The sequence below is a fragment of the Bufo bufo genome, chromosome 3, assembly GCF_905171765.1.
Source record: "Bufo bufo chromosome 3, aBufBuf1.1, whole genome shotgun sequence".
Taxonomy (NCBI): domain Eukaryota; kingdom Metazoa; phylum Chordata; class Amphibia; order Anura; family Bufonidae; genus Bufo; species Bufo bufo.
The window spans coordinates 330,093,903-330,121,220 of NC_053391.1; the positions used below are offsets into that span (position 1 = coordinate 330,093,903).

The following is a 27,318-nucleotide window of genomic DNA, read 5'->3' on the forward strand; positions in this document are numbered from 1 at the left end:
CGGCCCATAAGACGCACCTAGGTTTTAGAGGAGGATAATAGGAAACAATATTTTTCATTCCACCTCAGGTCAGACCCGCAATGTTAATTAGACCTCAGCTCTCAGGCACAGCCCCAATGCCTCAGATCAGACCCCCATGTCAGCCATCAGCCCTCCATGTCATATTTCTCCCCGTCCATGGCACAGACAGACTACAGACATTGTCTCCGGCCCATCATGTAATCCCATCCTCACCCATGTCACATTTCTCCCCCTCCTTTTGGTTGCTCTAACACCTAAAGAAAAAATAATAATTAAAAAAACCTGATGTTTCTCCAGATGATCTTATGCTAAAAGTAGTGGTAATAGAGTCTCAAAGGTCTATAGAAGCAGGTACACTATTTTTACAAACCTTTGAGACTCTATTAACACTACTGTCAACATCAGGTCATTTAGAGAAACAGCATCTTTTTTTAATTATGTTTTTCCTTTAGGGGTTATAACTTAACTTTCATTTGATTGCTGTAACACCTAAAGGAGAAATCATTTTAAAAACCTGCTGTGTCTCTAGATGACCTTATGTTGACAGTAGTGTTAATAGAGCCTCAAAGGTCTGTAAAAATAGGGTAACTGCTTCTATAGACCTTTCAGACTCTATTACCACTGCTATCAACATAAGGTCATCTTGAGAAACAGCAGGTTTTTAATTTGTTTTCCTTTAGGTGTTCAAGCAATCAAATAAGTTATGTTTTAACACCTAAAGGGTTTTTTTTTTTTTAAACTTGCTCTTTCTCTATTAACACTACTATCAGCATAAGGTCATCTAGAGAAAGAGCAGGCTTTAAAAAATCCCTTTAGGTGTTAGAGTAAATTGCAATCAAATGAACGTTATGTGTTAAGATTAGGGTCAGAAGCAGACAAGCAGGGTTTTGTTTAGCCTCTTGGCTATTAATTTTTACATTCATAAAGCTCCACATTGAGCTTCCAGCAGCAGACAGATGCCAGGGCAATTCTGTGGTCACCTCACCTGGGCACATGGTCTTTGCTCAGCAGAGTCCTGCCATACATGCTGGGTAGATGCTAGAATGGATTTGTTAGAAGGAGGTCTGTGACGTCACTGGTCACATGCTCCTTCATGGTCACATGATCCACTGTGAGAACGCCTGCCTCCTGCTGTGTTCAGCTCCAGGGAGAAGGGGGTGTGAAAGGATGGACCAATGGCAGGGCAGCTAGCTGATACTGGCCAATCAGCAGCCTCCTGCTCCTATCTGCGGCTTAGACAAGAGTGAACACTGGCTGGGGAGGGGAGGGCGCCCGGCAGCGCTGCTGGCAAGTAAGTATACTCTACCGAGATGTTCCTGTTCCTCAGTCAGTGCTTGAGGACACTGGGATCTGGGCAGGTTGGTCGTATATTGATTTGGGCCTATCCCTGGATTTGCCCTATACTGCATGTGCCCTGCCTAAAAAACTGAATAGCCGCCCGATAGGAGCGATCCTGTGTTCAGGAACCTCCTGGACTGCCCTAGACTGACCCTCTTGTGGGATTGTGGGCAGAGCCTTATCGCCTTGATGTGTTAAAGAAAAAAAATGGATTAAAATGGAAAATCTGCCAAAAAAGTGAAATTTTGAAATTTCATCTCCATTTTCCTTCAATTCTTGTGGAACACCTAAAGTGTTAACAAAGTTTGTAAAATCAGTTTTGAGTAGCTTGAGGGGTATAGTTTCTACAATGTGGTAATTTATGGGGGTTTCCACTATGTAAGCCCCACAAAGTGACTTCAGACCTGAACTGGTCCTTAAAAAGTGGGTTTTGGAAATTTTCTTAAAAACTTTAAGAATTGCTTCTAAGATTCTAAGCCTTCTAACGTCCTAAAAATAAAATGACATTTACAAAATGATGCCAACATAAAGTAGACATATGGGGAATGTTAAGTAATAAATATTTTATGAGGTATCACGTTCAGAGAAATTAAAATTTAGAAAATTGCTAATTATTTAAAATTTTTGGTAACTTTGGGATTTTTTCATAAATAAAGATGAAATATATCGACTCAAATTTATGACTATCCTAAAGTACAATGTGTCACGAGAAAACAGTCTCAGAATGGCTTGGATAAGTAAAAGTGTTCCAAAGTTATTACCACATAAAGTGACACATGTCGGATTTGCAAAAAATGACCTGGGCAGGAAGGTAAAAACTGGCCTGGGGTAGAAAGGGTTAAAGGTTTGAGCAGAGAAATAATAATGGCTCTTGGATTTCTTGCAGTCATACGATGGGAGTAAGTACCATTTACTGTGGGATGCCATAATAAACGCCATTTTCAAACTACCCAGCTCAGAAATGGCAAATGGAATATTAATCCCTATGCATGTGTTTCTAATTTTAATAAACTATTAATTGCATGGCTACAGTCTTGGAAAACAGAGAAAAGCGAATCTGTGAAATTTGCCAATACAGTTTGATGAAAATGGTTCAGGCTAGGAGAATTCATTCTGTTAGTTAGACCATTGAATACAATCCTACGTCCATATATAGGTTCAGAGAAAGACATGGATAATACAAATAAACATGCATTTCCTATATGTTACACCAAGTGAATGGAAGTAGTATCCAGCTCCATCCACAACACAGTGGACAGAGCTGTGGGTATCCAGCACCTGTTTTCGATGCCAGCGGTACCAGGAGTAGGACCTATCCTGAGGATAGACTATCAATAGAGAAATCCTGGAGCAACCCTTTAAGTACTCAAATATAAATTGAATAAATTAATAATGCAAGAACAGGATAAACAAATGCGCCTTGGTCTCTATTCTTTTCTTGCATATTGATTTTTTGGAATAATAAGGCATAGTTAAGTCTGCTGTACAGTTCTCCTGGTTTAGCACAGTGTACGTGGAGCAATATCTTGTATCAATATAAATAAATGTCATCTATATAATGAAAGTTTTCCAATATTTCTGAATCAATTTCTTAAGCTTTTCAAGGTTATTTTTTTTAAACAATTTTGGACCAAAATAAGCCAGTAGGGATGAGCTGAATTGCGTTATGGATTCCGTTACCACGGACCATAACGCAATTCCATGACGGAATGCCTTTAGAGGCATTCCGTCATAATAGAAGTCTATGGCCAGCATAACAAATCCATCCGGTTTCCGTTATGCGGGAGTCCTCTAAAGGCATTCCATTAGGCATTCCGTCCTTGAATCGCGTTATGGTCCGTGGTAATGAAATCCATAACGCCATTCACCATATACCCAAAACCGAAGTTCGCTCATCACTATAAGCCAGCTGATGTAAAGTTAGCTGAAGATGCACCAAATTTAACATCTAACATGAGTCACTATGATAAATTTGGCGCCTGTTTAGACTGTCGGGTCTAAGTTTACACTGTCTAAATATTAAACAGGATTAGTAAATCTGTCCCTCGCCATGCACTTGTAACATCAGTATAGACTGCATAGTGCCTAATAAAGGGAGTTTTCGCAGGTTATTTCTTTTGGGATGGATGTTGGTTTTCATTGAAAATGTGACGTTTCTTGACCCAACTGACTATCAGCACTTTGCCAATCAGTTTATTGTATTATTGTTTGATCTTTGCGGCCTCATAATTTTTTACATTGGTCCATCTATCGGTATTTAGTCAACTTGGTATTGTGTGGTATTGCTGCTTCCATGGATGACACTATCCTGCAGCGCCGCTACTAAGTAGACGGATAAATCTATAAAGTGAAGGAGCCTCAGCACTGCACGAGCAGCACAGTCCTACTGTGTTGTGATACTGATGACCTGTCCTTCTAGATAGCTCATCAATAATTTGCACCTGTGAAAACCCCATTAATGGATGTTCAAATATTATATACCGTAGTACTCATATCTGTATATTTTATAGGTGTTGAATCAACAACAGAAGAAAATGTACAACCACCAGCAGAAACGACACACAGTTCCAATTCTCGATTACCAAGTGGACAGCCAAACACAAAGACAGAAGAAGAAACTGCCAGCTTTTCATCTTTGACTAAGAGCCACCTCTCACAACAGACTTGTGGACTTCATACAGAACAGTCGGCTGAAGGGCCCACTACCTCTTCACAAACAGAAAGTTCTTGTGTTTCTGCTGAGGAGGGACCAAGATTACCCATTGCCGATCACAGTTCTTTACTACAGACTGAAAGACCAAGCACATCACAAGCAGCTGGGAGTTCAAGTTCTCCAAAGGAGCAGCAAATAGTAAAATGTGATGGGACTTCTCCCTCTGCTGCCCAGTCTCCTACTCAAGCCATTACTCCCAAACAGAAACTAGGTGCGCCTCGTATACCTTCTTTATTGTCCACTGACACATGAGTGGTTGTCCGCTATTAACATGTGTCTACTGAACCACTTAGAAATTGCAGTTTTGTGTTTATAATGCATATTTGTGTTACTGTTTTTAGTTGCCCATCTTCTTCTGATCTAGGACCAAGTATGGGTGATACAGTGGCATCATCTGAGCATGTCTCCTTGTGGCTGCCCCGTACAGTATAATGTCTCCTTGTGGCTGCCCCGTACAGTATAATGTCTCCCTGTGGCGGCCCCGTGCAGTATGTCTCCCTGTGGTGGCCCCCCGTACAGTGTGTCTCCCTGTGGTGGCCCCCCGTACAGTGTGTCTCCCTGTGGCGGCCCCCCGTACAGTGTGTCTCCCTGTGGCGGCCCCCCGTACAGTGTGTCTCCCTGTGGCGGCCCCCCGTACAGTGTGTCTCCCTGTGGCGGCCCCCCGTACAGTGTGTCTCCCTGTGGCGGCCCCCCGTACAGTGTGTCTCCCTGTGGCGGCCCCCCGTACAGTGTGTCTCCCTGTGGTGGCCCCCCGTACAGTGTGTCTCCCTGTGGCGGCCCCCCGTACAGTATAATGTCTCCCTGTGGTGGCCCCCCGTACAGTATGTCTCCCTGTGGCGGCCCCCCGTACAGTATGACTTCTCCTTGTGGCCGGCCCCCGTACAGTATGACGTCTCCTTGTGGCCGGCCCCCGTACAGTATGACGTCTCCTTGTGGCCGGCCCCCGTACAGTATGACGTCTCCTTGTGGCCGGCCCCCGTACAGTATGACGTCTCCTTGTGGCCGGCCCCCGTACAGTATGACGTCTCCTTGTTGGATGGGTATTTATTGCGATATATCATTATAGTGGGAATATTTTTGATATCGCCCAACCCTATACTAATATCTACGCCAGTCCATGACTAGCATAGATTTCAGTGTTCTTTTACAACAGAAAACTGGTGTAAAAGATGATAAATGTGGCTGCTGGCCCTGCCTCCTTACTGCCCTCTCCACCCTCCTTTTCAGGAAAGTGGCAATGTTGGTGGAAAAACACCACTTGCACAAAAAAATTGCTGCGCAACCCCTTTAAATATGATATAAAATATTTTTTCACCTTTTAAGCACACTTTTACACGTCTGTATTATAGAACTGCATTCACAGTTGTACAGGCTATAGAACCACATTTATTTTTGCAAGCTCAGTGTCTGAGATTTTGCTCTTGTGATTTGCATTCTGAGAAGCCTTTAAGGCTGCCTTACAGGGGTTCGGCTGACAGTTTAATGTGTGTGGGGAGCTCCTGACTCTCCCCGGACAGATGATGTGAAGTGAATATTTTCGCTGGATCCTTTTGCTCCTGGGAGATAGGCCCCCGCTAGAATTGTCTGATGCAGTTTTCTCCATTCTCCTCATAGAATACACATACACATTCAGGCTTTGTTTGCTTGAATGCAGTGGCGGCATGCCTATATACTGCACATGATTACTGCAAACAATCATTGGCCTCAGAAGTCTTGTACCATATACCACTGAGGCCAGTGATTGGCAGCAGCCAAGAATATGATGTCATGGCTGCAGTGTTTGGAGTGTTTGGAAGGCTTGGAGCCTTGGCACTGGAGCAGAAGACTGACCTGGTGAGCATCACTTCTTTTGTCATTTTAAGACCTTCCCTAAATTTGTCTTTTTTTTTTTTTTTTTTTTTGTTTTGTTTGTTTTTTTTTGTTAAATGGGCCAACCCCTTAAAAGTGTAAAATGGTTTTCAAAGATGATAAAAAAATTTTTTTTTACCAGCAAATAGCAGTTAACATGTAGACGACAAAGATACTACAAGGCACTTACTAATGTGCTTGCACACTATAGAAAAATGCACCAGCCTATGAGCACTCCCACAGTCCAGGCCGGCACCTTTACCTGTAGTGTGCAAGCACGGCCACTGCTGGATTACAGGGTGGTCATAACCCCTGGATACGAGCAGTATATAACGTGATGGAAAAGTTAATCCAGCCAAGAAAGGAAGCAATATGGACAATCACAATACATTAGTAAGTGCCTTGTATTAACTTCTTCTACATGATAAATGCCACGTGCTGAGGAGAGACAATCCCTTTAACTGATGTACTTACTATGTTTCAAATTAAAAAAAATTCCATCCCCACCTGCTGCTTCAGAATAAAGGCTTCCACAAATTACAACCTGGATTTGATAGACTAGACTGACTAGAGATGGATTTGCATGTTTAACGGCATATACACTACGATATTTGGCTTTCAGGTGAAATTTATTAAAAATGTAAAAAGTTCACGCTACAGTGATTTTATATCCTGAAAGTATGGCATTGAAGTATAAGCATGCAATGGTGATTTCCTCATCTCAAGCAACTTATTGAAACAAAAGCCAACACCAGTGGTGGGTATACCCCCACAAAAATGTCAATGTCTCAATAACTTGTCATGTGGCCGTGAGCATCAATTACAGCTTGACGACGTCTCATACTGTTCATAAGTCCACTTGTCTGCTGATGCATGGCATCCCACTCTTCTTGAAGTGTGGCCCTCAGGTCATTGAGGTTCTGGGTAAAGAGTTACCAGCCTCTACATGATGACTTGGCTAATCTCATAGGGTTTCAATGAGATTCAGGTCTGGAGAAAGTGCAGGCCACTCCATTTCAGGTCCCCATGTCCAGCAGCCATTCCCTAATGATGCAACCTTGATAAGCTGGCGCATTGTTGTCCATGAAGATGAAATTAAGCCTGTGTTGTTCATGCAGAGGCACAATGACTGGATTAATTATGTTATTCAAGTATGGGCTTGTCACTGTACCATTCACAAAGTGTAGGGCAGTTCTGTATTGACTAGACACACCTGCCCACGCTCTCTTTGACGTCTACAACATTGTTGGCTGCCATTATTTCTGCTCAGCGTGATGCGACTTTCTTCAGTGAACAGCATTGAGGCCCACTGATCCCTCATCCAGCGTAGATGCTCCCTGGCCCATGCAAGATGACTCCTGTGGTCAGGTACCCTTGCAGGTTGTCTGGCAAGCAGATAACGCTTATGTAAACAGTTTGAATGGTCTAACATGACATTTGGATGCCTCTCATCTCCCTTAAATGTTCCTGGAGTTGTGTAGCATTCATCATCTGGTTCCGTATTCTTCACAATGAAGCGGTCCTCAGTGTGGGATGTGGCCAAAGGACGTCCACTTCTATGCCTTTCTGTTACTCATCCAGTCTCTCTATCTCTGGTGCAACCTGCTGATGACCCTTTGTGACACTATAAGCTCAGTGGCCACTTCTGTCTGAGAACATCCTGCTTGAAGCCTCGCGATGGCGAGATACTGTTGATCAATTGTTAGGTGTCGTCTTAGTCCCAGGATGTAAAAATGTGAACAGCATGATGAGGAGGACTGTTTAAATACCAATTGTAATTGAACCAGGAAATTTATTGGGCAATTCATGGATCAAACACCTGTAGGGAATTTTGCCGTTAATCTCCTTGTTAGAGAACAGCAGGTTGTGCAAAAAACGTTGAATAGTTGGAGATGTGCGTTCAAAAGCTTAGCGAAGGTCACATTTAGCTCACCTGTAAAGGTTAGAGTGCATTTTAGGTTTATCCTAAAATGTCACCCACAAGCCAAATATCCCTAACTTTTTGTGAGTAGTATAATTTATATTGTCTGCAGTTCAGCATGCTTAGTGACAGAACTGGTAATGAAGGTATTTCTCATATATTTCAGGTATACATTAGGGAGTCACTATTTATGCATTTCATTAATATATTCATGTAGACTCATAGAGTCTGAACTTGCGCTTTTAAACAATGCTTGAGATGAAGAAAGCAGGATTTCCACTTTGGTTGTTGACCTCCTTTATTTTTGCACATAAACTTGCAGTAATGTTTTAGCGTTGTATCCATTACCAATAGTTATGGGCTATTCACACCATGATTGTAAATTGGAGGTATATGCTGAGAGGATTAGGTTAGTTTTGCTGCACTTGTACAGCTGAGACTCGGCATACTTGGCGGGTAGCGGCCAAATCTCAGCTGGACCCCATTATAGTTAATGGGGCTGTGGGCATTCCAGTACTGTCCGGCAATGCCGGATCCAGAGAGCTCCGGCAGACAGTTTGTGAAACTAGCCTTACCTGGTTGTATGCGGCTTTACTGCAGTGCAGTGGCATATGTCAACCTTAGCCCAACATGTTTTTTGCAGGATGCCTCTGTATAGAATAACGCAGCATCCTGTCCTATTCCATACAGTTTAGGAATGTATACCAGCCTCTCCCAACACAAAAGGACACTCTTTTGGGCTTTTTTCAGTATATGTGAGCCTATGGGTTCGATTGACGTGTGCACTGTGAGCTTTTACCTGTGCATTCAGTGTGAATTCAGCTTTAAAGAATGCATTTATGGTTGGAAAAAAACAACTTTGCTCTATGTTTCACTTATTGTATGATTTTAATGTCCTAATGATTAGATATTTTTCCTTAGTGTGTATTTTGATGAGTTGCCCTTCCTTGACCATGGAATGCCAAGATATAATAGTCTTTTTACACAGACCGACAATCTGGCCAATGTTCATTCATTGGGCGATTGTGTCTTTCAGTTGGCATCTAAAATCACTGTTTCTGGGCAGCAGATGGGCCTCTATGATCAGTGATCTGCTGCCCAGAAACAGTGAAACTGTATGGAGACAGGTGATCTCTGCAGTGGTTGCTCGTCCCTGTGTAAATGCAGCTCTCATCTTCCTCATGATCAGGCAATTATTGGGAACATTTTGTTCCTCCCTGATAATTGCCTGCTAAATAGGTCCATGTAAAAGTACCTTTGGTATATAGAGATAATCTAAATGTACTTAGAATCTGTATTTAAATTCCCTGACAGACACACAGAAAGCAGAGCAACGGCAGAAGCAAGCAAAAGAAAGGAGGGAAGAAAGAGCCAAGTATCTAGGTAAGTTTTTTTTGGTTGCATGTTGTAGATCTTTTAGTTGTTCAAGTATCTAACAACAACTATCTTCTTATAAACCCAGTGTCAAGGCTTTGTCTCACCCACCAGAACTCTTAAAATGTGCCCTTGCCAGGAAATCTCACAAGTCAGACTCATGAATATTTAATTTGCAGTGGAGGCTAAGCAGCATAAATATTTCACTTCTTCCAGACACATCAGGAAGCCGAGAACTTGTGTCTTCACCGTAGAGTCATCTTTGATGTTCTACTATTCTTTATATACAAAATAAATGCAAGTTGGCTCATCTTAACAAACCCGCAGAGTTATATTTAGGATGTATGGTGAGACTCTAAGTGGAGTACAATTACTTGATCAGACCAGCAAGAAGAGAGGCATAACTGGCCTAGTGAACTTCTGTCGTAGCTAGCCATTAAAGACGCGAACAATAACGGTGTCTAATTTATATTTTATCCAAAAATCACTTGTAGGAGGTGGGGCTTAAAGGAAATATGTCACTTGTAGTTTTTCTGACCAGATAGTGACACATATCCCTTTTTCTAATCTGTTTTTATTTTCTGATTGTAGATTTTAAAAATTTGTTATTGAATTATTATTTTCTGAGCAGGATTATGGGGGCAGCCATCTTGTGTGAGCTGTTAGCAGTATTTAGACATATGCTCTACTGCAGACGCCATGGTCCACAGACACAATAGACTGGAGGGGGCTATGGAAGAGCTTTGTAGGCATGCTCTGTGACCTGTGTAGAGGTCATTGTACAGGGAAGCAGTAGATAAGCAAATCGCTTCCGTTCTAATAATACAACCGGCTGCATCCATTCAGAATGGATCCGGTTGTATTATAGCGAAAATGAAGAAACTGCCACTAAAACCATTGTGAGTCAATGGACGCCAGATCAGCTTTTTTTCCGGACACTGTACCATATTCTGTCACCGTTGACTTGCATGGTTTTTGGTACCGCATCCGGCATGTTCAGTTTCCCATGCTGTACATAAAAACGCTGCTTGCAGTGTTTTTGTGTCCGGCATGGGAACGCAACCAACCGGAACGGAATGCATTCTGGTGAACTCCATTCTGGTTTGTTCCGTTTTGTCCCTATTGACAATAAATGGAGACAAAACTGAAATGTTGTGCTGTGGTTTTGAGACCTTGTGCTGGATCTCAAAACCTGACAGCACAACTCAAGTGTGAAAGTAGCCTTACATAGGTGATTTTCTGCGGACACATTCCCTTTAAGAAACGGAGACTAACAATGATAATGGGTGAACAAAAATAGAAAGTACAACATAAAAAGTAACAAATGGAAAATAATATTCTAGGACCTATTGAAATAAACTCCATCTTTGTGAACTAATCGAGTTTTATATAAGAATTCTGTTAAAGATTTACTGTTTATTCTTTATTTTCTGTACTTTATACCTCCCCATTAGTTGTACCTCAGGTACACGTAGCCCTAAAAGCCCACCCACTGTTTCTCCTACATGTGGTCTGTATGTTGTCTGCTATCACTGCGGGTCTGCCTTGATTATTCTATGTAACTAGTCATAACTAGTAACTCATGTTGGAAATATTAAGGCATTGAGCTGGTACAGTATGAAGTAGCAACTTGTCCTTTCTGCCAGCTCAATGAGCTGTAATCTTTTGCTGCTGTGAGGAAGATGGTAATCTGTGATTCACAAGTTGATTTTATTCAGAAGTTCACAGTTTTATTAAAATCTCTATTTTTTTTTTGTGTGTGCTGCAATCCTAGCACCTTTCATTTTATATTATTAAAGGGCATCTGTCAGCAGATTTGTACCTAGGAAACTGTCTGACCTGTTGCATGATGTAACTAACTCCCAGACGCTTTGTCTGTTCAATTCATATAATTATTTTATTATCATGGTTATACAACCATAAAAGGTGCTGTGCTGGTGGGTAGGTGGGGCCCAGTCGCTGTGCCAAGTTTAGAGTAGGTCCCACTCAAAGAAGCGACCTTGATGCGGTAAGTGGGCTTATGCCTTTTGATCAAAATGTACACTAATGCCTCTTGCATAAGCATGCAGTATAGGGGGGAGTACACTGAATATTGCGCTGAGAAGCTAGGTTAATTTGATCAAAGCATAGCTTGTGGATGTACAATCCAGTTCTGTTTTTCTTCATTTGACATACATCCATAAAAGGACGCGTTTCGGCACGTCCATCAGCTGATGAAGGCTGGACGGGCCGAATCGCGTTTTTTTTATGGATGTATACCCATGATAATTTAATGATTATATGAATTGAACAGACAAAGCGTCCGCTGGGAATTCGTTGCATTGTGTTTGCTGGAGTTTCTCCTTCCCAGGCCGACGCAGAGTGAATTGAGTGCTGATCATCTTTCTATATATTTCTGACCTGTTGCATGTGCGCTTGGCAGCTGAAGGCATCTGTGTTCGCCCCATGTTCATATGTGTCTGCATTGCTGAGAAAATTATGTTTTAATATATGCAAATGAGCCTCTAGGAGCAACGGGCACGTTGTCATTTCTCCTAGAAGCTCTGCTCTCTCTGCAACTGCTGCACCCTCTCTGCAACTGCTGCACCCTCTCTACTTTGATTGACAGGGCCAGGTAGGGAAAACATCATCATACCTGACTCTGTCAAAGTGCAGAAGACGCAGCAGTTGCAGAGAGAGCAGAGCCTCTAGTAGTAACTCCTAGAGGCTGATTTGCATATTTTAAAATTCATCATTCATCATTTTTCTCAGCAATGCTGGTACATATGAACATGGGACCAACACAGATGTCTTCAGCTGCCAACATGTAACAGGTCAGCCAGGTACAAATCTGCTGACAGATTCCATTTAAATCCGTTTTCCCTCCGCTGTGCTAACATGCCACCTTATTCATGGCACAGTTTAGGTTTCTTAAAAGCAGCGTCAGACACACTGCTTTGCAATAGGCAAGCCAGTGTTTAGGTGAAGGATGGACAGGCCAGCTCTTTGGCATCCCTCCACAGTCTATGAGCTTGCCGGATTAGATATATTGATCAGATTCTTTATAATGTTTTTATGTCAGCCCATAAGAATTGATCTAAACCAGCTGCAGAACTTTAAGGCGGTGCCCCCTGCATCTCTGCAGTCCCCAATGTCACCCTGCAGATGCCAAAGGATGAAGGTATAGAAGAGGCTCTTTGTAGAGACATCTCTGTACTATGCAGTGCAGACTGAATTATTACGCTTTTTGCTTGATGCACGCCTTTGTTACCCATCAGTGTGAATGACCTGTTCTTGCGACCAATTTTAGGTACACGTAAAAGAAAAATACTCGTGAAAACTGATGACCACTAATAGCACATCCTTCCACCATTAAAGTGACAAACCTACAAATCTATACTAGGAATTGCATTAACAGTAGGATATCTAATAGTGTATGTAACATAGTAATGTGTATCATATAAAAGTGTATAGAACAAATCACAGGAATTCCTTTTTCCAGTAGCTTCTCAAGCAAACTTATCAGAAATTATGCTGCTGTATATAGCAGACTGCATTCTGCTGATGGATTTGGATTAAAACAGATAATTTGAACTCCTTTCCGTCCTGCCATGGCAGGAGCCAGGTTATAATATTTTGCCTTTGGCTAGCTATAGTACTGATTTTCCTCGTCATTCACCCCCGACAAGATCTCTAACCCAACTTTATAATAACCTCCAGCTGCCAAGAAGAATGTGTGGCTTGAGAAAGAGGAAAAGGCGAAACAACTGAGAGAGAAACAAATACAAGACAGGAGAAAGAGGCTGGAAGAGCAGAGGCTCAAGGCTGAGAGGAAGAGGGTCATACTGGAGGAACGACAAAGGTTAAAGCATGAGAAAAATAAGGTACAAAGATGTGTGCATTCAGGTGGCTGCTCCTCAATGAAAGGCAATTCTTTCCCTAGCCTAAAGTGGTTGTGCAGCCTGTTTATATTGATGACTAGGGATGAGCGAATCGACTTCGGATGGTACATCTGAAGTCGATTCGCTAAAAACTTAGTTGTAATACTGTACGGAGTTCCCGCTCCATACAGTATTAGAATGTATTGGCTCTGATGAGCTGAAGTTATCACTTTGCGCGAGACTTTATGTAATAACTTTGAGAATTAATTATTACTGTAAAAAACCTTGGTACCAAACTCGGTACAGTATTACAACAAACATTTTAGTGAATTGACTTTGGATGTACCATCCGAAGTCCATTCGCTCATCCCTATTGATGACCTATCCTCAGGGTAGGTCAGTAAGCCATCAATACCTCATCTGCGGGGGTCCTACACCTGGCACCCATGAACTCGCCTATATTAATGCTCACTAATATATTTATTTGGAATATGATTGTCATTTCTATTAGAACACCTAAATTACTATTACTACTGAAAGCTATCGGTTCTAGTGTTATCACTAGGGACCCTCTCTAGTGATCAAAGAGATGCACTTTTAATAATTACTGCTACAGAAATTTCAATTCTACAGTGTTCTAGAAAATGCATCAGTTTACTACAAACTGCAGTTAATGACAGTGTGTAGCCTGCGAATGAGATCTAGACTACAGACTGCCTGTTTATATATTCGCATATATGTATCATTTTAGATGAGTCCTTTTGTCTTGCATAACCCTTCCTACTTATTTAGCGCATGTCTGCCATAAATGACTGTTAAAGTTAGGACTATAGGAAGGAGCAACGTTGCCCTTATTGCCATTTGTCTTCATACACCCAACATGTAGCTAGACTGTCATAAACCTGAAATTACAGATAACAATGTGATTGCTTTGGAGAATCAGTAACCATTCAGCATTGACATTACTTGTAGGGAAGACGTCCGTGCAGTCTAGCATGTGCTAAGGACTTGCCGTGGATTTCCTTATAATAAATGGGTGAGAGTTTACAGTACTTTGGAGGAAGTTTCTGACCTGTTTTGACAATTTTACAGCCAAAAGAAATGTATAAATGCTTATAAAATCAGACCTAACGATGGCAAAAGGGAAGTTGCATAAAATAGTTGAATATGTAATGAGACAGTCATTACATATCAAGGGGTTGTAATTCTGACTGTGGTGATAAGGATCATGGCTACCGAAAAGTTCCCTGTACAGATCAGCTGCTTTAGGAAGCCGCCACACTCGCCCGGTGCTGTGATGAGCGCTGAGGACCCCAGCAGCTTTCCAAGGACAGCGCCGTACATTGTATAGAGGCTGTGATTGGTATTGCAGCTCAGCCCCATTTTACTTCTAGGGGGCTGAGCTGCGCCTAGGCCATGTACCTATCCCGATAATAGGTCATCAATACTTTTTACTGGATAACCCCTTTTTTTTTTTACTTTGTCAAGTAACAACAAACAAATCATGTACACAGTGTCCTCATATCATTGAACTCTCTTGGACAGAGTCTTGACATGACAATAACTTCTTGCTCATAATTTTGATCTATAAAAGTTCTACAAGGCTCATTTAACAACACACTCCATTAGACAGCTGTCAGTGGCTACAATACTGCGGTGGTCTGATTACATTCCATCTATCAATGTATAAGCCCCATAGTAAGCGCTAGCCATGGGTTGCAGACTCCAGAATGATCAATCCAGGGGCCCCATATAGCCTCAAATTTAGATAGACAGTTTTGCTTTAGATACATCACCCTTTCTAATCTAATAATAATATTCAAATGCGCTATGTATTCTGTAATAACAGGAGGCAATGGTTGTATCCTTTTGGCCGCTAATGTCTTTCGTGCCTGGTATCGCATCCTGTTGATTCCCACAACTATAGGTGTCTGTAATTGATCAGAATCAAAGATACCCAGTAAGCACATTTTTGGATTAAGGGAAAAATGTGCACTATACACTTTGTTGACCAACTTAATCACATTGGCCCAATATTTCCCGTATTGCGCAGAATTCCCACATCATATATATCAGGTCTGCCAGTTGCTCTTCACATTTTGGGCAACATGAGTCTCCCCTATACCCAATCTTATACAGTAACACTCGGGTTTTATACACCCTATGGATAAGAAACAACTGGGACAATCTAGCAGCTTTACTCAAGGACAGGCTTGGGGTCCTCCCACTGAGCATCAGTAATAGTCCCAACATCTTTTTCCCATTGTGCCGTCACCCTGAGAGGAAAGGCCTTCAACAATTCACCATGCACAGCCTGGTAAGTTCTCGAAATGGCCCCCCTTGCAGTTCCAGCTGCCGCCACCAAATTCAGTGTCTGGTGAGATGTATACTTTAACGACAGTACCTTGGATTGAGCGTCTATTGCATGTCTTAACTGCAAATACTTATAAAAATGATTGGAAGGCAAATCAAACTCAGTGCGCAGTTGCTGAAACTGTTTCAGAAGGCCCTGAAAAAAATAACTGTTCAATATTCCAAAGCCCTGTATAAAAAGTTTGCTTTTCTTCCACATGTTCCAGAAGTCTTCATTGGAACGGGTAACCCAAGTATTTATCAAATTTACATGAAATCAACTCCATCTTTTGTGTGTGTTTGTGACTATATTATATTTTCAATTCTTAGGAGAAATATGAGGCAGCAGTCAACCGTGCTACAAAGAAGACCTGGGCAGAGATCCGTCAGCAACGATGGTCTTGGGCTGGTGCTTTGAATCAGAACTCTCCAGGACAAAAAGGAGGTAAATGATAGCACTCATGCATTGTCTATAACTCATACTTTGAATATATTGCTGGCATGCACATTGGATTTCTGTTGGCAGATCCCATCAATTTAACAAGGTCCAGCATCAATATAATGTCTCTGTGGACTGTCAGACATTCTCCCAAGTCTGATGTCCAGGAAAGTAAAAGAAAAAAAAGTTGGACAGGTTGGATTTTATAGTTTCTCCTGGAGATAAGCAGAGCCAGAGCTCTCTGGAAGCTGCTTATCCTCTATTTTAATAAAAAAAATTATATATATCACTTTGAGTTGAGCCTTAGATGCATGTTAATAAGGGAGGCTGAATTCAGAGCTTTGGCAGACAGCTATGTAATATCTAGGGGCCAGCACACCTCTGGTGTGATATGTTTCACTCCTGGGGCTAAATTGCTATACATTTATATAATAATCAGATACTTATTGTACTGTGCTGTGCTTTTCTTGTTTCTCTTAAATTTTAGCTGTAAATAGATGCTCAGTGTCTGCAGTAAATCTTCCCAGGCATGTAGACTCAATAATCAACAAGCGATTATCTAAGTCCTCTGCTACCTTGTGGAACTCGCCAAACAGAAGTAAGTGTTGTGGACGTTTTCTAATTATATCCAGTGTCGGCTCACCCTCGTCTGTGTAGCGGAAAAGCAGAGCTTGCATAACTCTGACATCTTATACATCAGCATGCCTTGGGATTTACAGTGCGGTATAAATTAGAGGTTTCTTCCTGGAAGATCACAAAGAAGTTGCAGGACAACATCTGCTTTAGGCTGGGCAGACATTTGAGGGAGAGGTCTCTGAATGGTCGGTCCGTGTACACAAAATGAAAAAGACAGTATATAAACTGCTGCTCAAAGACTCTTGAAGCTCAGAATTACTTTCTGTTTCTCTGGAATGTAGCTAGTCGCCAGATTTGGCCTCTCAGATATTTCCAGGGCGGATCGCAGAGGAGGAAATTGTGGAACAGTGAAGTTGCTGGCCTGTCCTTTCCTTTGTAAACCTACAAGTATATGCACTACTGATCTGAAGATGTTGTTTGTAATGGCTCATGCACACGAACGTGGGTATTTTGTGGTCCGAAAAAAAAACTCTGAAATGCAAAAAATACAGGTGAGGTTTGTGTTGCATTCGCCTTTTTTTTGCGGATCCATTGTAACAATCCTTGTCCGTAAAACGGACAAGAATAGGACATGCTTACATACCGAAACTGAAGTGAATGGTTCCGCATACAAGCTGCAAAAAATAAGTAATGGACACGGAAAAAAAAATATGTTCGTGTGCGTGAGCCCTAACGCTGAGATAAAATGACTGAAGCTGATACACTGATAATACATAGATTCTTTAGAGTGTTGTGCCATAAGAGAAGGGTGGGCAAGTTTCAAGAAATTGGTAGATTTGCATTCAGTGTTTTTGTAGCAAGTTTTGCCATTTGCACAAAAAAGTGTTGTATTTACATTTGTTAATATCCACTCAATATATATTCTTTAAATATTTAAATTTTCTGCAGCTCACCTGGGTAAAACATAAAAAAAAGGATAATAATCCATATTTTTAATAAGACTTTTACAATGGATGTATTTTTATACAGATGATATTGAAAATACAGCATTTTTTTTCTTTTCATCAGTACCTGTCACGATTGCTTTTACCATGTATTCTCTGCTGCCGTTTCCATTTATGTGCAGCGTTGACCTGCTTATCTCTTGGCAGACAGGAGCTTGCAGCTGAGCCCATGGGAGAGCAGTATTGTCGACCGACTGATGACACCCACCTTGTCCTTCCTGGCACGGAGCCGCAGTGCAGCAACACTCCCTGGTAACAGCAGAGATTTGAGTAAGAGTTTGAGTGGTGTGTTTCTGGAGCCATACAGCGTTCCATCATCTTTCTTTGTCTTCTTACTTGCATACTTTTATATCGTTACCAGGTTCCCTTGTATGTCCCCGTTCTGCCTCTGCAAGTCCTCTCACATCATGTAGTAGTCAAAAGCATCGCTGCTCTGAGCGTCGTAGGACCACAGCCGGCAGCCCTGACGTAACACCCAGAAAGAGGATTGATTCGTCCCCAGTGAGTAGCATCTTCTTTCAAGTTAAAAATACCAAGACAGTCATATATTAAATATTTTATCAGCCCTTATGCCGATTAAGACGCTATAAAATCATTTGCCCTTAATTTGTTAAAAGCTCAAGAACTGCGGAATATTTATGTAGTCTCTTCTAATATTGAAAACCCTTGTAATCCTTAGAAAAAGAAAGAAAAGAAGGAGAAAGATAGAGAAAATGAGCGTGAAAGAAGTGCACTAAGTAGGGAGCGTATAATGAAGAAACGCCAGTCACTTCCAGCCACCACAAGCCGTGCATCTCCCACACCAGACAGAAGGTGAGTTTAAAGTTGAAGAAGAATGAACACTCCTATCTACTTGGCCTGTGTGTAATGGCTTGTCCTTCTTAGCAGCTTGAAGTTTAAAAATCGCCCGTCCTCGCCATCTACACCTATCAGGCGTCCAGTTTCACCCTTTCCTAGCCCATCAGTACCACTAACTCCAAAACAGCCTTCTCCAAAGGGTGCTCTGTTGACACCCAAGTCAAAAGCCAAGGTAGAGAAAGAGAAGGAAGAAAAGACCCCCGGCAAGGTCAGAGAGAAGAAAGCAGAACATAAGATTGACAAAGAGAGACAACCATCCCCTGTGCCTCAACTAGAGGAAACAGCAAAGGCACAGGGTGCACCAGAAAGTGCCTCTTCTAGCACAGCACCAAATATAGGTTTGTATGCTGCAACTACAACACTACATGAATTTTAGATGTGTTTTCATGTAAATGTTTTATTGGAACTGTCCTTTTGTTTTCTAGACTCTACTGCTACAGTTTCAAATGTCACTGCTCCTGCACAAGCCCCCATGCCTATTTCTGCTGCAGTGAATGCTCCTTCCCCTGCCCCCTCTCCAAGCAAGCCAATGGCTGGCACAACTGATAAAGAGGAAGCTGCCCGACTACTGGCCGAGAAGAGGCGACAGGCCAGAGAGCAAAGAGAGCGAGAGGAACAGGAGAGGAGAGAGAGAGAAGAACAACAAAGGTGGACATAATTAGCTTTTCTGGGGTGGGGGGGCAGCTACTGATTATATTGTCACATACTAGTACTTGTGGTTGTGCTGTGGTTTGCGACATGCAGCGAAACAATTCTTGTGTTAGTAAAGCCTAAAATGGAGGTATTGTAAGAGATGTTTATATCCATACTTGGATACGGTGGATCTGTCTCCTCCACGGCAAGTGAGAACATGAAATTACATTACTACATATAGATATAGGCTTTTCCTTTATTTTTCAGTAAATAGCAATTTACTATATTACAAGAAGCTCCCCTTTAAGGCTGGAAAAAAATATGCTAGTGCTGCATATGCAAACTCACTGTATGAGAGGGTGTGATAAGAACCTGCAGAATGCAGACTCGTGCATCCTTGAATCTATTCATTTCATTTGCTAAAGTTTTAAATGTTGCTGGTCTTTTTGTCACTACCATTGAGCATATATATAACTGCTTATATGGCGCTGTTGGCCTCCTATTGGGCTTTCTAACCATGCGCAGTTCAGTTATTGAGGCTAATGCCAGCACAGGAATTCAGATCGCATGGGCGCGCACATTAGATGATGTTACTGCTGCGGCAGGGTGACGTCAGCACGTCAAGAAGAGTACAAGGTGAGTGGAGCTGCGGGGCTCACAAAAGAATGGGCGCCGCTGGGCTCTACAAATGATGAGTACCGCCCCTTGGGCTCTTTTTGTTAAAGGGCTTGTGTCACTTCAGTGAGTGGCATTTATTATGTAGACAAAGTTACTTACTAATGTATTGTGATTGTGAATATTGCCTCCTTTGCTGGCTGGATTCATTTTTCCATCACATTATACACTGCTCGTTTCCATGGTTACCACCACCCTGTAATCCAGCAGTGGTGCTTGTGCTTGCACACTATAGGAAAAAATGTCTGCTTCTCTGGTGACCGGGACCAGGGGAGCTCACACAGGCTGGTGTTTTTAAAAAAAATAAAAAATGTATTATAGTATGCATGGCCACGCTGATAGATTGCAGGGTGGTCGTAACCATGGAAACTTCCTCTACAATATAAATGCTATTTGCTGAAGGGTCAAAACCCCTTTAAGTGCGTATTTGCATTTGGAAAGTGTACTTTAGGTAATTTCGGTTCTGTAATTTCCTGGTACTTCATGGTCTTCCAGTACCCACACAAGTTAAAATCTAGAGCTGAGTGCCCAGTAGACTACGCTACTAAACTACAGTGACCCATCCATTAACCTGAAATCTAAACCCCATAAGTATGGAAGTTCTAAAATTACCGCATATTTATTTGGCTCGTATAATTTTACTCTTACTGTAGCAGCATGGATGTCCATTAACTGCAAAATTCTGTCAACTGTAGACAAGAAAGAGAAGAGCGAGCGCTTCGAGAGGCTGAGGAAAGACTACAGAGAGAGGCAGAAGCCCGGCAACTGGAGGAGCAGAGAAGGCTAGCAGAGGAAGAGAGGCGTCAACAGGAAGAGGAAGAACAGAGGAAGGCTGCTGAAGAAAAGGCCAGGGCTGAGCGAGAGGAGCTGGAGAGACTGCAGAAACAAGTAAGATAACAGTAGAATCTACAAGATTGGATAAATCCAGGTTGTCAGGAAGAATATTCTTATGCCAAATAGTTAAATGTAGATAAGTCCTGCAGAGGAGTTGTAGACCCGGATGTCCTGTTCCCTGGTCATATGACAGATCCATAGCAGATCACACAGTGCAGATGAGGTACTAGTCCTTGCAAATATATTTACTGCTCATGTAGAATTGCAACAAGCATTGGCCTATGCTGCCCTCTAGTGTTTCCAGTGTGTGCAACCGTATTCTGTTTGTCATGGCATTATTTATCATCCACCGAGACAACTTGGTTGAAAAATAAAATGGGTGTCTGTTAATAAAGAGAAAATATTATCTGGAGATACTTAATCAGAATGATTGTATCTGTATATTATTGTACAGGACACATTATGATCAATGAATATGCGGAGGTTTATCGGTTTCATTTCAGTCTATTGTAATGAATATGTACAGCAAGTTTAGACTGAAGCCAGTTTGGTTTGTGTTTAAATGCTATATTGAGCTTTTGAATACATCAAGGTTTATTATATGATGTAAGGCTTCAGGCACACTCCAGTATTTTTCTTATATGTGCTAGCTGTATTCATCCCATTAATTTCTATTGGGTCATGCACTTCATCAGTGTTTTTTGCAGATCCATTTTTCTGTCCTACATATTATAGAACAGGTCCTATTCTTGTCCACATTGCAAATGTGAATAGCCTGTTCTATTGATGGGAGGAAGAAGAATACAGAATGCACACAGACGGTGTCCGTATTTTGTGGGTTTGTTTTATTCAGGGGTGAACTAAATACGGATATGGCCGTGTGCATGAGGCCTTAGGTTTATATGCATACAGGTCAGAATGGAGCAGCAGAAAGCTGCACCATTTCTATATCATGGCATATAAATCCATGCAGTTTCTGATAGGGTTTGGTGTAGGGATTGTATGGCTGCTGCTGTACTACTGTGGCCCATGGGAATATATCCCTGTGTTCAGTTGTATCCGTACTTTTTTGTGATTTTTCTACAGAGAATCAGTCAGTTGGATTATGAATGATTATTTCAATTTGTAGTCTGAACATGCCCTTAAATGTGTAGTGCCAGAAAGGTTCATTTAATTTCTTATCCATGTAACAAAATGGAGCCCTAGTTTAAGAGCTCATGCAGACAACCGTATTTTGTATCCATGTCCAAAATATATTTCTTGTGTATTGCACATGGACCCATTCATTCATTCAAGGGCCGCAAGAAACGGATAGCACACGGGTGTCACCTGTGTGCTGTCCTCATCTGTGTGTCTGTTCCGCCAATTATAGAACATGTCCTATTCTTGTCCGTAGACCAGAATATGCATTTCTACAGATGGTAGTGAGAAAAATGGAAATGGAAAATATGGAAAGTGTCCTTATTTTGCGGATCTGTGGTTTGCGGACTTCAGTATGGACACGGTCATCTGCATGAGCCATAACATTATGTTTTACAATCTGGCTGATTTAACCATATTAATTTTACCATGTACTGCATCCAAAAAGCCAACATGTGGTTTTGTGGCAAAATGCATCATATATAAGCATCCAGACTTGTGCACATGATTTATCATGCTAACCAATGAAATCCTTGTCCTGAGTTCACAATCCTATGGAAACAATTGAGAAGCTTCGCCATGCTGGGAACGCTGTGTCGTACAGTCTTAGGGATGTTTTTGGTGTGCATTTACCTTTTGAAACATTTACACTTGCAGAAAGAAGAAGCGGAAGCCAAAGCTCGTGAAGAAGCAGAGAAGCAGAGACTGGAGAGAGAACAGCACTTCCAGAAAGAAGAGCGGGAGCGTCTGGAGCGGAAGAAGGTACTGACCTATGCCGTTGGCTTTCTCAATTTTTTCTATTTTAGATTTTTTGGTTTTGTTGGCAAGTTTGACAGTTTACAGCTCATCTTCAGAGAATGGATTTCTGTGTTTTCTCACTTCTGTGCTGTGACCAAACTACCATATAAGAAAAAAATATTAATGTTTAGAAGATTCTTTAATGTAGGGGGCTTCCTTCATTTTTATGATAGCTGACCCCTGTTAAGACATTAAAGGGGTTTTCCAACTTTTCCTATAGTGATGATCTACCCTCTGTGACTACCGATCAACTGTTTGAGAAGGCTGAGGCTCTCCTGTGAAAACTGCGGCTTGTTTATCGGTCACATGACCTAGGTGCAGCTCAGTCCCATTCAAGTTAATGAGCTGCGAAACCAAGCATAGCCGCCATGCAGTGTACGGTACTATGCTTAGTAAGCTGTGGAGAGGCGATTTCCCCAAACAGCTGATCGAACCCAGATGTTGAACCCATGCTGATCAGGTACTGATGACCTATCCTAAGGATAGGTCATCAGTAGTGTTAAGCGAACTTGTGGCTTCAAGTTCGCCGTACAAGGTTCGGGTTATGTAAGAAGTCTGTTATGGATTCAGCTACTACGGACGTTATTGTGGAATCCATAACGGAATTCTTAGATAACTCGAACCTTGTAGATTGAACTTAAAAACACAAGTTCGCTCATCCCTTGTCATCAGTATTGAACGGTCAGAAAACACCTTTTAATGTAGGCTGAAATAATAAGCGAAATTTACTAATCAAAATGGGACAAAATTCTGGTGTGTACACAACTTGCACCACATTTTGTACTTATTTTAGAGACCTTTAGCAACTCGGATGACACGGGGATCTGGCTTAAGATGTGACAATGTGTGCCAAAAAACGCACCAAAATTTGGGTGCATAGTTTCCCAGGGAGCTTTGCACTTTGGATTGCTGTGTCGAGACTCTTAAAGGAGGCTCCACAGTGTTTTCTGTAGCTGGTCTCCCTAAGATCAGCCATTGTTTTGTTTAAGTAGTCTCCAAGGCATTGCTCCCGGTTAGCCAGAATCCTACTCCACACTGATGAGGGGCAACACCCCAAAACAGCTGTCTGTGGATGGATAACTGGCTTAGGTCTTCCCCGTCATCCTTAAAGCTTGTAAAAGAGCAGGATCTTGACATAGGGGCCACTTAATATGGTGGATCTGGTGATCTCTAATGGGGACACCCCTTTGCTCGGTTTTCCTTCCTTTGAGGGATTTCTGTCTTTCACTGTGTTGAAGACCCATAACTGGGGCTCCACGGTTATTTTGCATATAACAGGTGGTATTAACTTAGACTAGACAGTCTTAAGACTAGTTACAGATGAACGAGTTCAATCCAAGAAACACGCTTCATGTGGCAGGGTGATTTTCCAGTCTGAGCTCTGACAGGATTGCAAGGCATTATAATGATTTATGATGCTGTGTGTCCCTGCCAGACCTTAAATTGCTGAATTGTGCTGGCATAATGCCATGCGATCATGTCACAGTAGCAGAGGTCAGAACGAAAAATCACTTGTCTGTAACTAGTCTAAGTTTGTCAGATGTATCATCCAGCGTCAGCCACTGTGATAAATCTCGCACATTTTCAGAATGTCTGGTCTAAGCTTACACTGCCTAAGGCTTCTTTCATACTAGCGTTAGGCTTGTCTGGCAGGCTGTTTCCGGCAGGGGAACAGCAGCACATTGCAGTTTTTGTCTGGCTGCCTCTTGGCATGTTTGCCATGCTGCGGCCGCATCTCCCGCCCATCCCCATTATAGTGAATGGGGCCAGGCCGGATTTCCGGCGGCACACATGTGCTAGCGTTAGTACGGATCCGGCAGGCTGTTCCACTGCCGGAACAGTCGAACGCTAGTGTGAAAGAAGTCTAAATTGTAGACAATATTAGTAAATCCGCCCCAAGATGTAATATTGTGTTTTATTATTTAGAATAGATTTTCTATCTGCAGAAAATATTCTGTTGACTTGCAGGAGCATACACAGATATCATCTGAACCCATACCAAAAGTTTTTAAGGGTCACCCAGTGAGGTTTCGAATGTACAATTTTTTTTTAATTTGTGGCGGAATCTTTAAATAAGTCACACTTTCACCTGACTTTTATATCTGAAAACATGTTGATTTATAAATATGGCACAACGTCTGAACCCAATATTTCTTAATGTATTTACAATAGACAGCTGGCATAAATACATAGATAACTCTCACCATGCAGCTCTAAATCTGCTTTCTCCTCTCAAACAGTATATTATTAAACACAGGAATTTGTACACTTACCATTGAACGCAGTGTAAACTCTGTATGCACTGTGCTCCCCCTAGTGGTGGATGCAGGAAAATGCTTTTTTTAGGTCAGGAAGCAGAAGTAGTAGTTCAGCACTACCCCACCCTCCCCACAGGCTCCATTGTAGTTGCGTTGTCTACCCCCAGGGTGTTCAGGTTGTAATGTTGATTTACTTAGCTCTAGTTGATTAGAATTGGAAACTATGTCAAAGTTACTGTAAAATGTTACTGTAAATGATCCCATAGAATAAATCCTGTCTACATTCAGCACAAACCTTTTTCTTTTAAAGTTAAAATGGGGAGGGGGGATGTATTTAATGTAGGTGACAAATAATCCGGATTAAATGCGACTTATTATTGAATCGGGAATTTGAAAACCTCCCAAAACAAAGTGGATTATTTATTATTGCTGTAAATGCCTTTGATTAATGTATTTTATTATGCTGTCTGTTTTGCTAGATTATATATTAAGGAATCTGGATTTTTGCATTGTTAAATTGTTATATAAAATGAAACAAAAATAAACTTAAAAAAAAAAGTTAAAATGTTTTTAAATGACATGTTTGATGTTCTGTGAATCCAAAGTATCACTTACACATAATTTCTAATATTGGGCTTCGTGTATGATGTTAAAACAGCTGTATTCTCTTTCTAACTGTTCTCTTTCCGTCTTTGCTTATTTTAGCGTCTTGAAGAGATAATGAAAAGGACACGGAAATCCGATGCTCAAGTAAGCACATCACCGGTCTGGTAACTAACAGGCCAATATATAAAAGATATACTGTATTGTTAGAGAAAGTAATAGTTCCATAAAACACAACTGGACTAGATGTAAAGGTTTCTAATGTGAACTTTTGGCTTCTTACAGAAAAAAGAAGATAAACAAGTAGTGAATGGAAAGGAGACCAAACAAGAATCTGCTCCCTGCAAAGGTAGGAAAGGAGGCTGAACAAGAATCTGCTCCCAGTAAGGAATCTTTCCCATAAAGAGCCTGTTAAAACAAACGTTTTCTTCTACTTTAACTAAAATTTCCTATGGCGTTTGCAGATGAAGCAGAATCATCAGAAGGAGTAATGAAGATTGAGCTTCCAGAAAAGAAAGTGGTTAGAATACAGGACAAAATGGCAGCACCTGACTTACCTCAGGGGTAAGTGCGAATACAGTTGTCCACTTGCTCCTGGCCAGTGTTACCATGGAGGTTCACTTGTTGCCATTGTTCTGTGCGCACAGGCACCAGCTTTTTCTGGGTTTTGAATTTTGGCCCATTGTGTTCAATGGTGACGCATGTTGCGACTGTTTCGTGCATCCTGGTGTTGGCTTCTTGTGGGTGTGAATTTGGGTCATTGTGCTTTGTATCTCACCTTATTTCTATACTGCTTGTGTTAGCCTTCCCTGGCTCTGTATGTGTGCACCTGTTTGTCTGAGTTCATTTTTTTTACTATTTATTTTCTGACTTGAGTGTCCTGCCCCTGGCTTTGCAACAAGTTCTATTTGCATCTGTTTAGATTATGTCTGCTGATTCTGTGTCTGAATTTGGACCTAAGCGTCTGTTCCGTGGATTTGTATGTATTCTCTGTGCCTGATCTTGTCTTGTTCAGTACTTGTTCTCTGTCTGAATTCTGACCTTTTGCCATCTCCCAGTGTCTGTTCCATGGATTTGTCTGTATTCTAATGCTCTGGCTGTGTCTTTTTTTAGTACTTGTTTTGTGTCTGGATTCTAACCTAAGTTCCTTTTGCAATTCCCTATTGTCTGTTTCATGGATTTGTATGTATTCCGTTTGCTTGACCTTATCTTATCCAGTCTGTTTGCCTTGGTGTCACATGTACCCTATTCCCCATTAGTTCTGTCTGTATGCTTTGCCTCCGGTGTGTCAGCTTCCAACTACACCAGGACTATTCCAAGAGATAGTGGCCTGGTGACTTACCTGCAGCGAAGACCAGATCCCTGAATAGCAGTTAAAGGGTGAAAACCAGGGGGCCACAAGGATAATTCCCTCAGGACTAGCCCAATATCAAACAGCCAGTAGCTAAACCCTAATCATGTAACCTTTTAGTTGGATTTACACGGGCCGACTGAGCGGCCGATTGTCGGGAAGGAAGCGTTACTCGTTCAGTGAAGGAGCCCGCGCACTTACATGCATCTCTTTGACTGTATGAGGATGGGGGATCACTATAGCGAACCCATGTTCTGTGGTGCACGGGGGATCACTATAGCGAACCCATGTTCTGTGGTGCCTGCACAAGCTACAGGATCACCCGGTGAATAAGCATTCAGACGGTCAGATAATCGGGAACAAGCGTTCGCAGGAATGGTCGTTACTCATAATCTGGCCGATTATTGGTGTGTCTGCACCTTTAGGCTATAAGACTAAACTCTAAGGCCTCTTTCACACGGGCGTTGAGGGAAAATGTGCATCTGCGTTGCGGGAACACCCGCGATTTTTCCGCGCAAGTGCAAAACATTGTAATGCGTGAGAAAAATCGTGCATGTTTGGTACCCGAACTTCTTCACAGAAGTTCGGGCTTGGGATCGGTGTTCTGTAGATTGTATTATTTCCCCTTATAACATGGTTATAAGGGAAAATAATTGCATTCTGAATACAGAATGCATAGTAAAACAGCGCTGGAGGGGTTAAAAAAAATAATTTAACTCACC

General features: G+C 41.7%; 1 protein-coding gene across 6 annotated transcripts in view; it reads left to right on the forward strand.

The window, feature by feature from the left end:
* MAP7D1 (MAP7 domain containing 1) overlaps nt 1-27,318 on the forward strand; it is a 90,501-nt gene that overhangs the window by 54,816 nt on the left and 8,367 nt on the right. Inside the window, exons 2-16 of one of the 6 annotated variants that reach the window (XM_040424403.1) lie at nt 3,870-4,283; nt 9,156-9,224; nt 12,915-13,078; nt 15,758-15,872; nt 16,354-16,464; nt 17,594-17,698; nt 17,808-17,947; nt 18,126-18,259; nt 18,332-18,642; nt 18,730-18,952; nt 20,308-20,500; nt 22,244-22,348; nt 25,348-25,392; nt 25,531-25,594; nt 25,710-25,809. In XM_040424403.1, the coding sequence (XP_040280337.1) occupies nt 3,870-4,283; nt 9,156-9,224; nt 12,915-13,078; nt 15,758-15,872; nt 16,354-16,464; nt 17,594-17,698; nt 17,808-17,947; nt 18,126-18,259; nt 18,332-18,642; nt 18,730-18,952; nt 20,308-20,500; nt 22,244-22,348; nt 25,348-25,392; nt 25,531-25,594; nt 25,710-25,809 (2,293 nt within the window). Of the gene's footprint in view, nt 1-3,869; nt 4,284-9,155; nt 9,225-12,914; nt 13,079-15,757; nt 15,873-16,353; nt 16,465-17,593; nt 17,717-17,807; nt 17,948-18,125; nt 18,260-18,331; nt 18,643-18,729; nt 18,953-20,307; nt 20,501-22,243; nt 22,349-25,347; nt 25,393-25,530; nt 25,595-25,709; nt 25,810-27,318 lie in introns of all 6 variants that reach the window. The other 5 variants (XM_040424401.1, XM_040424402.1, XM_040424409.1 and 2 more) reach the window with 5 other exon arrangements.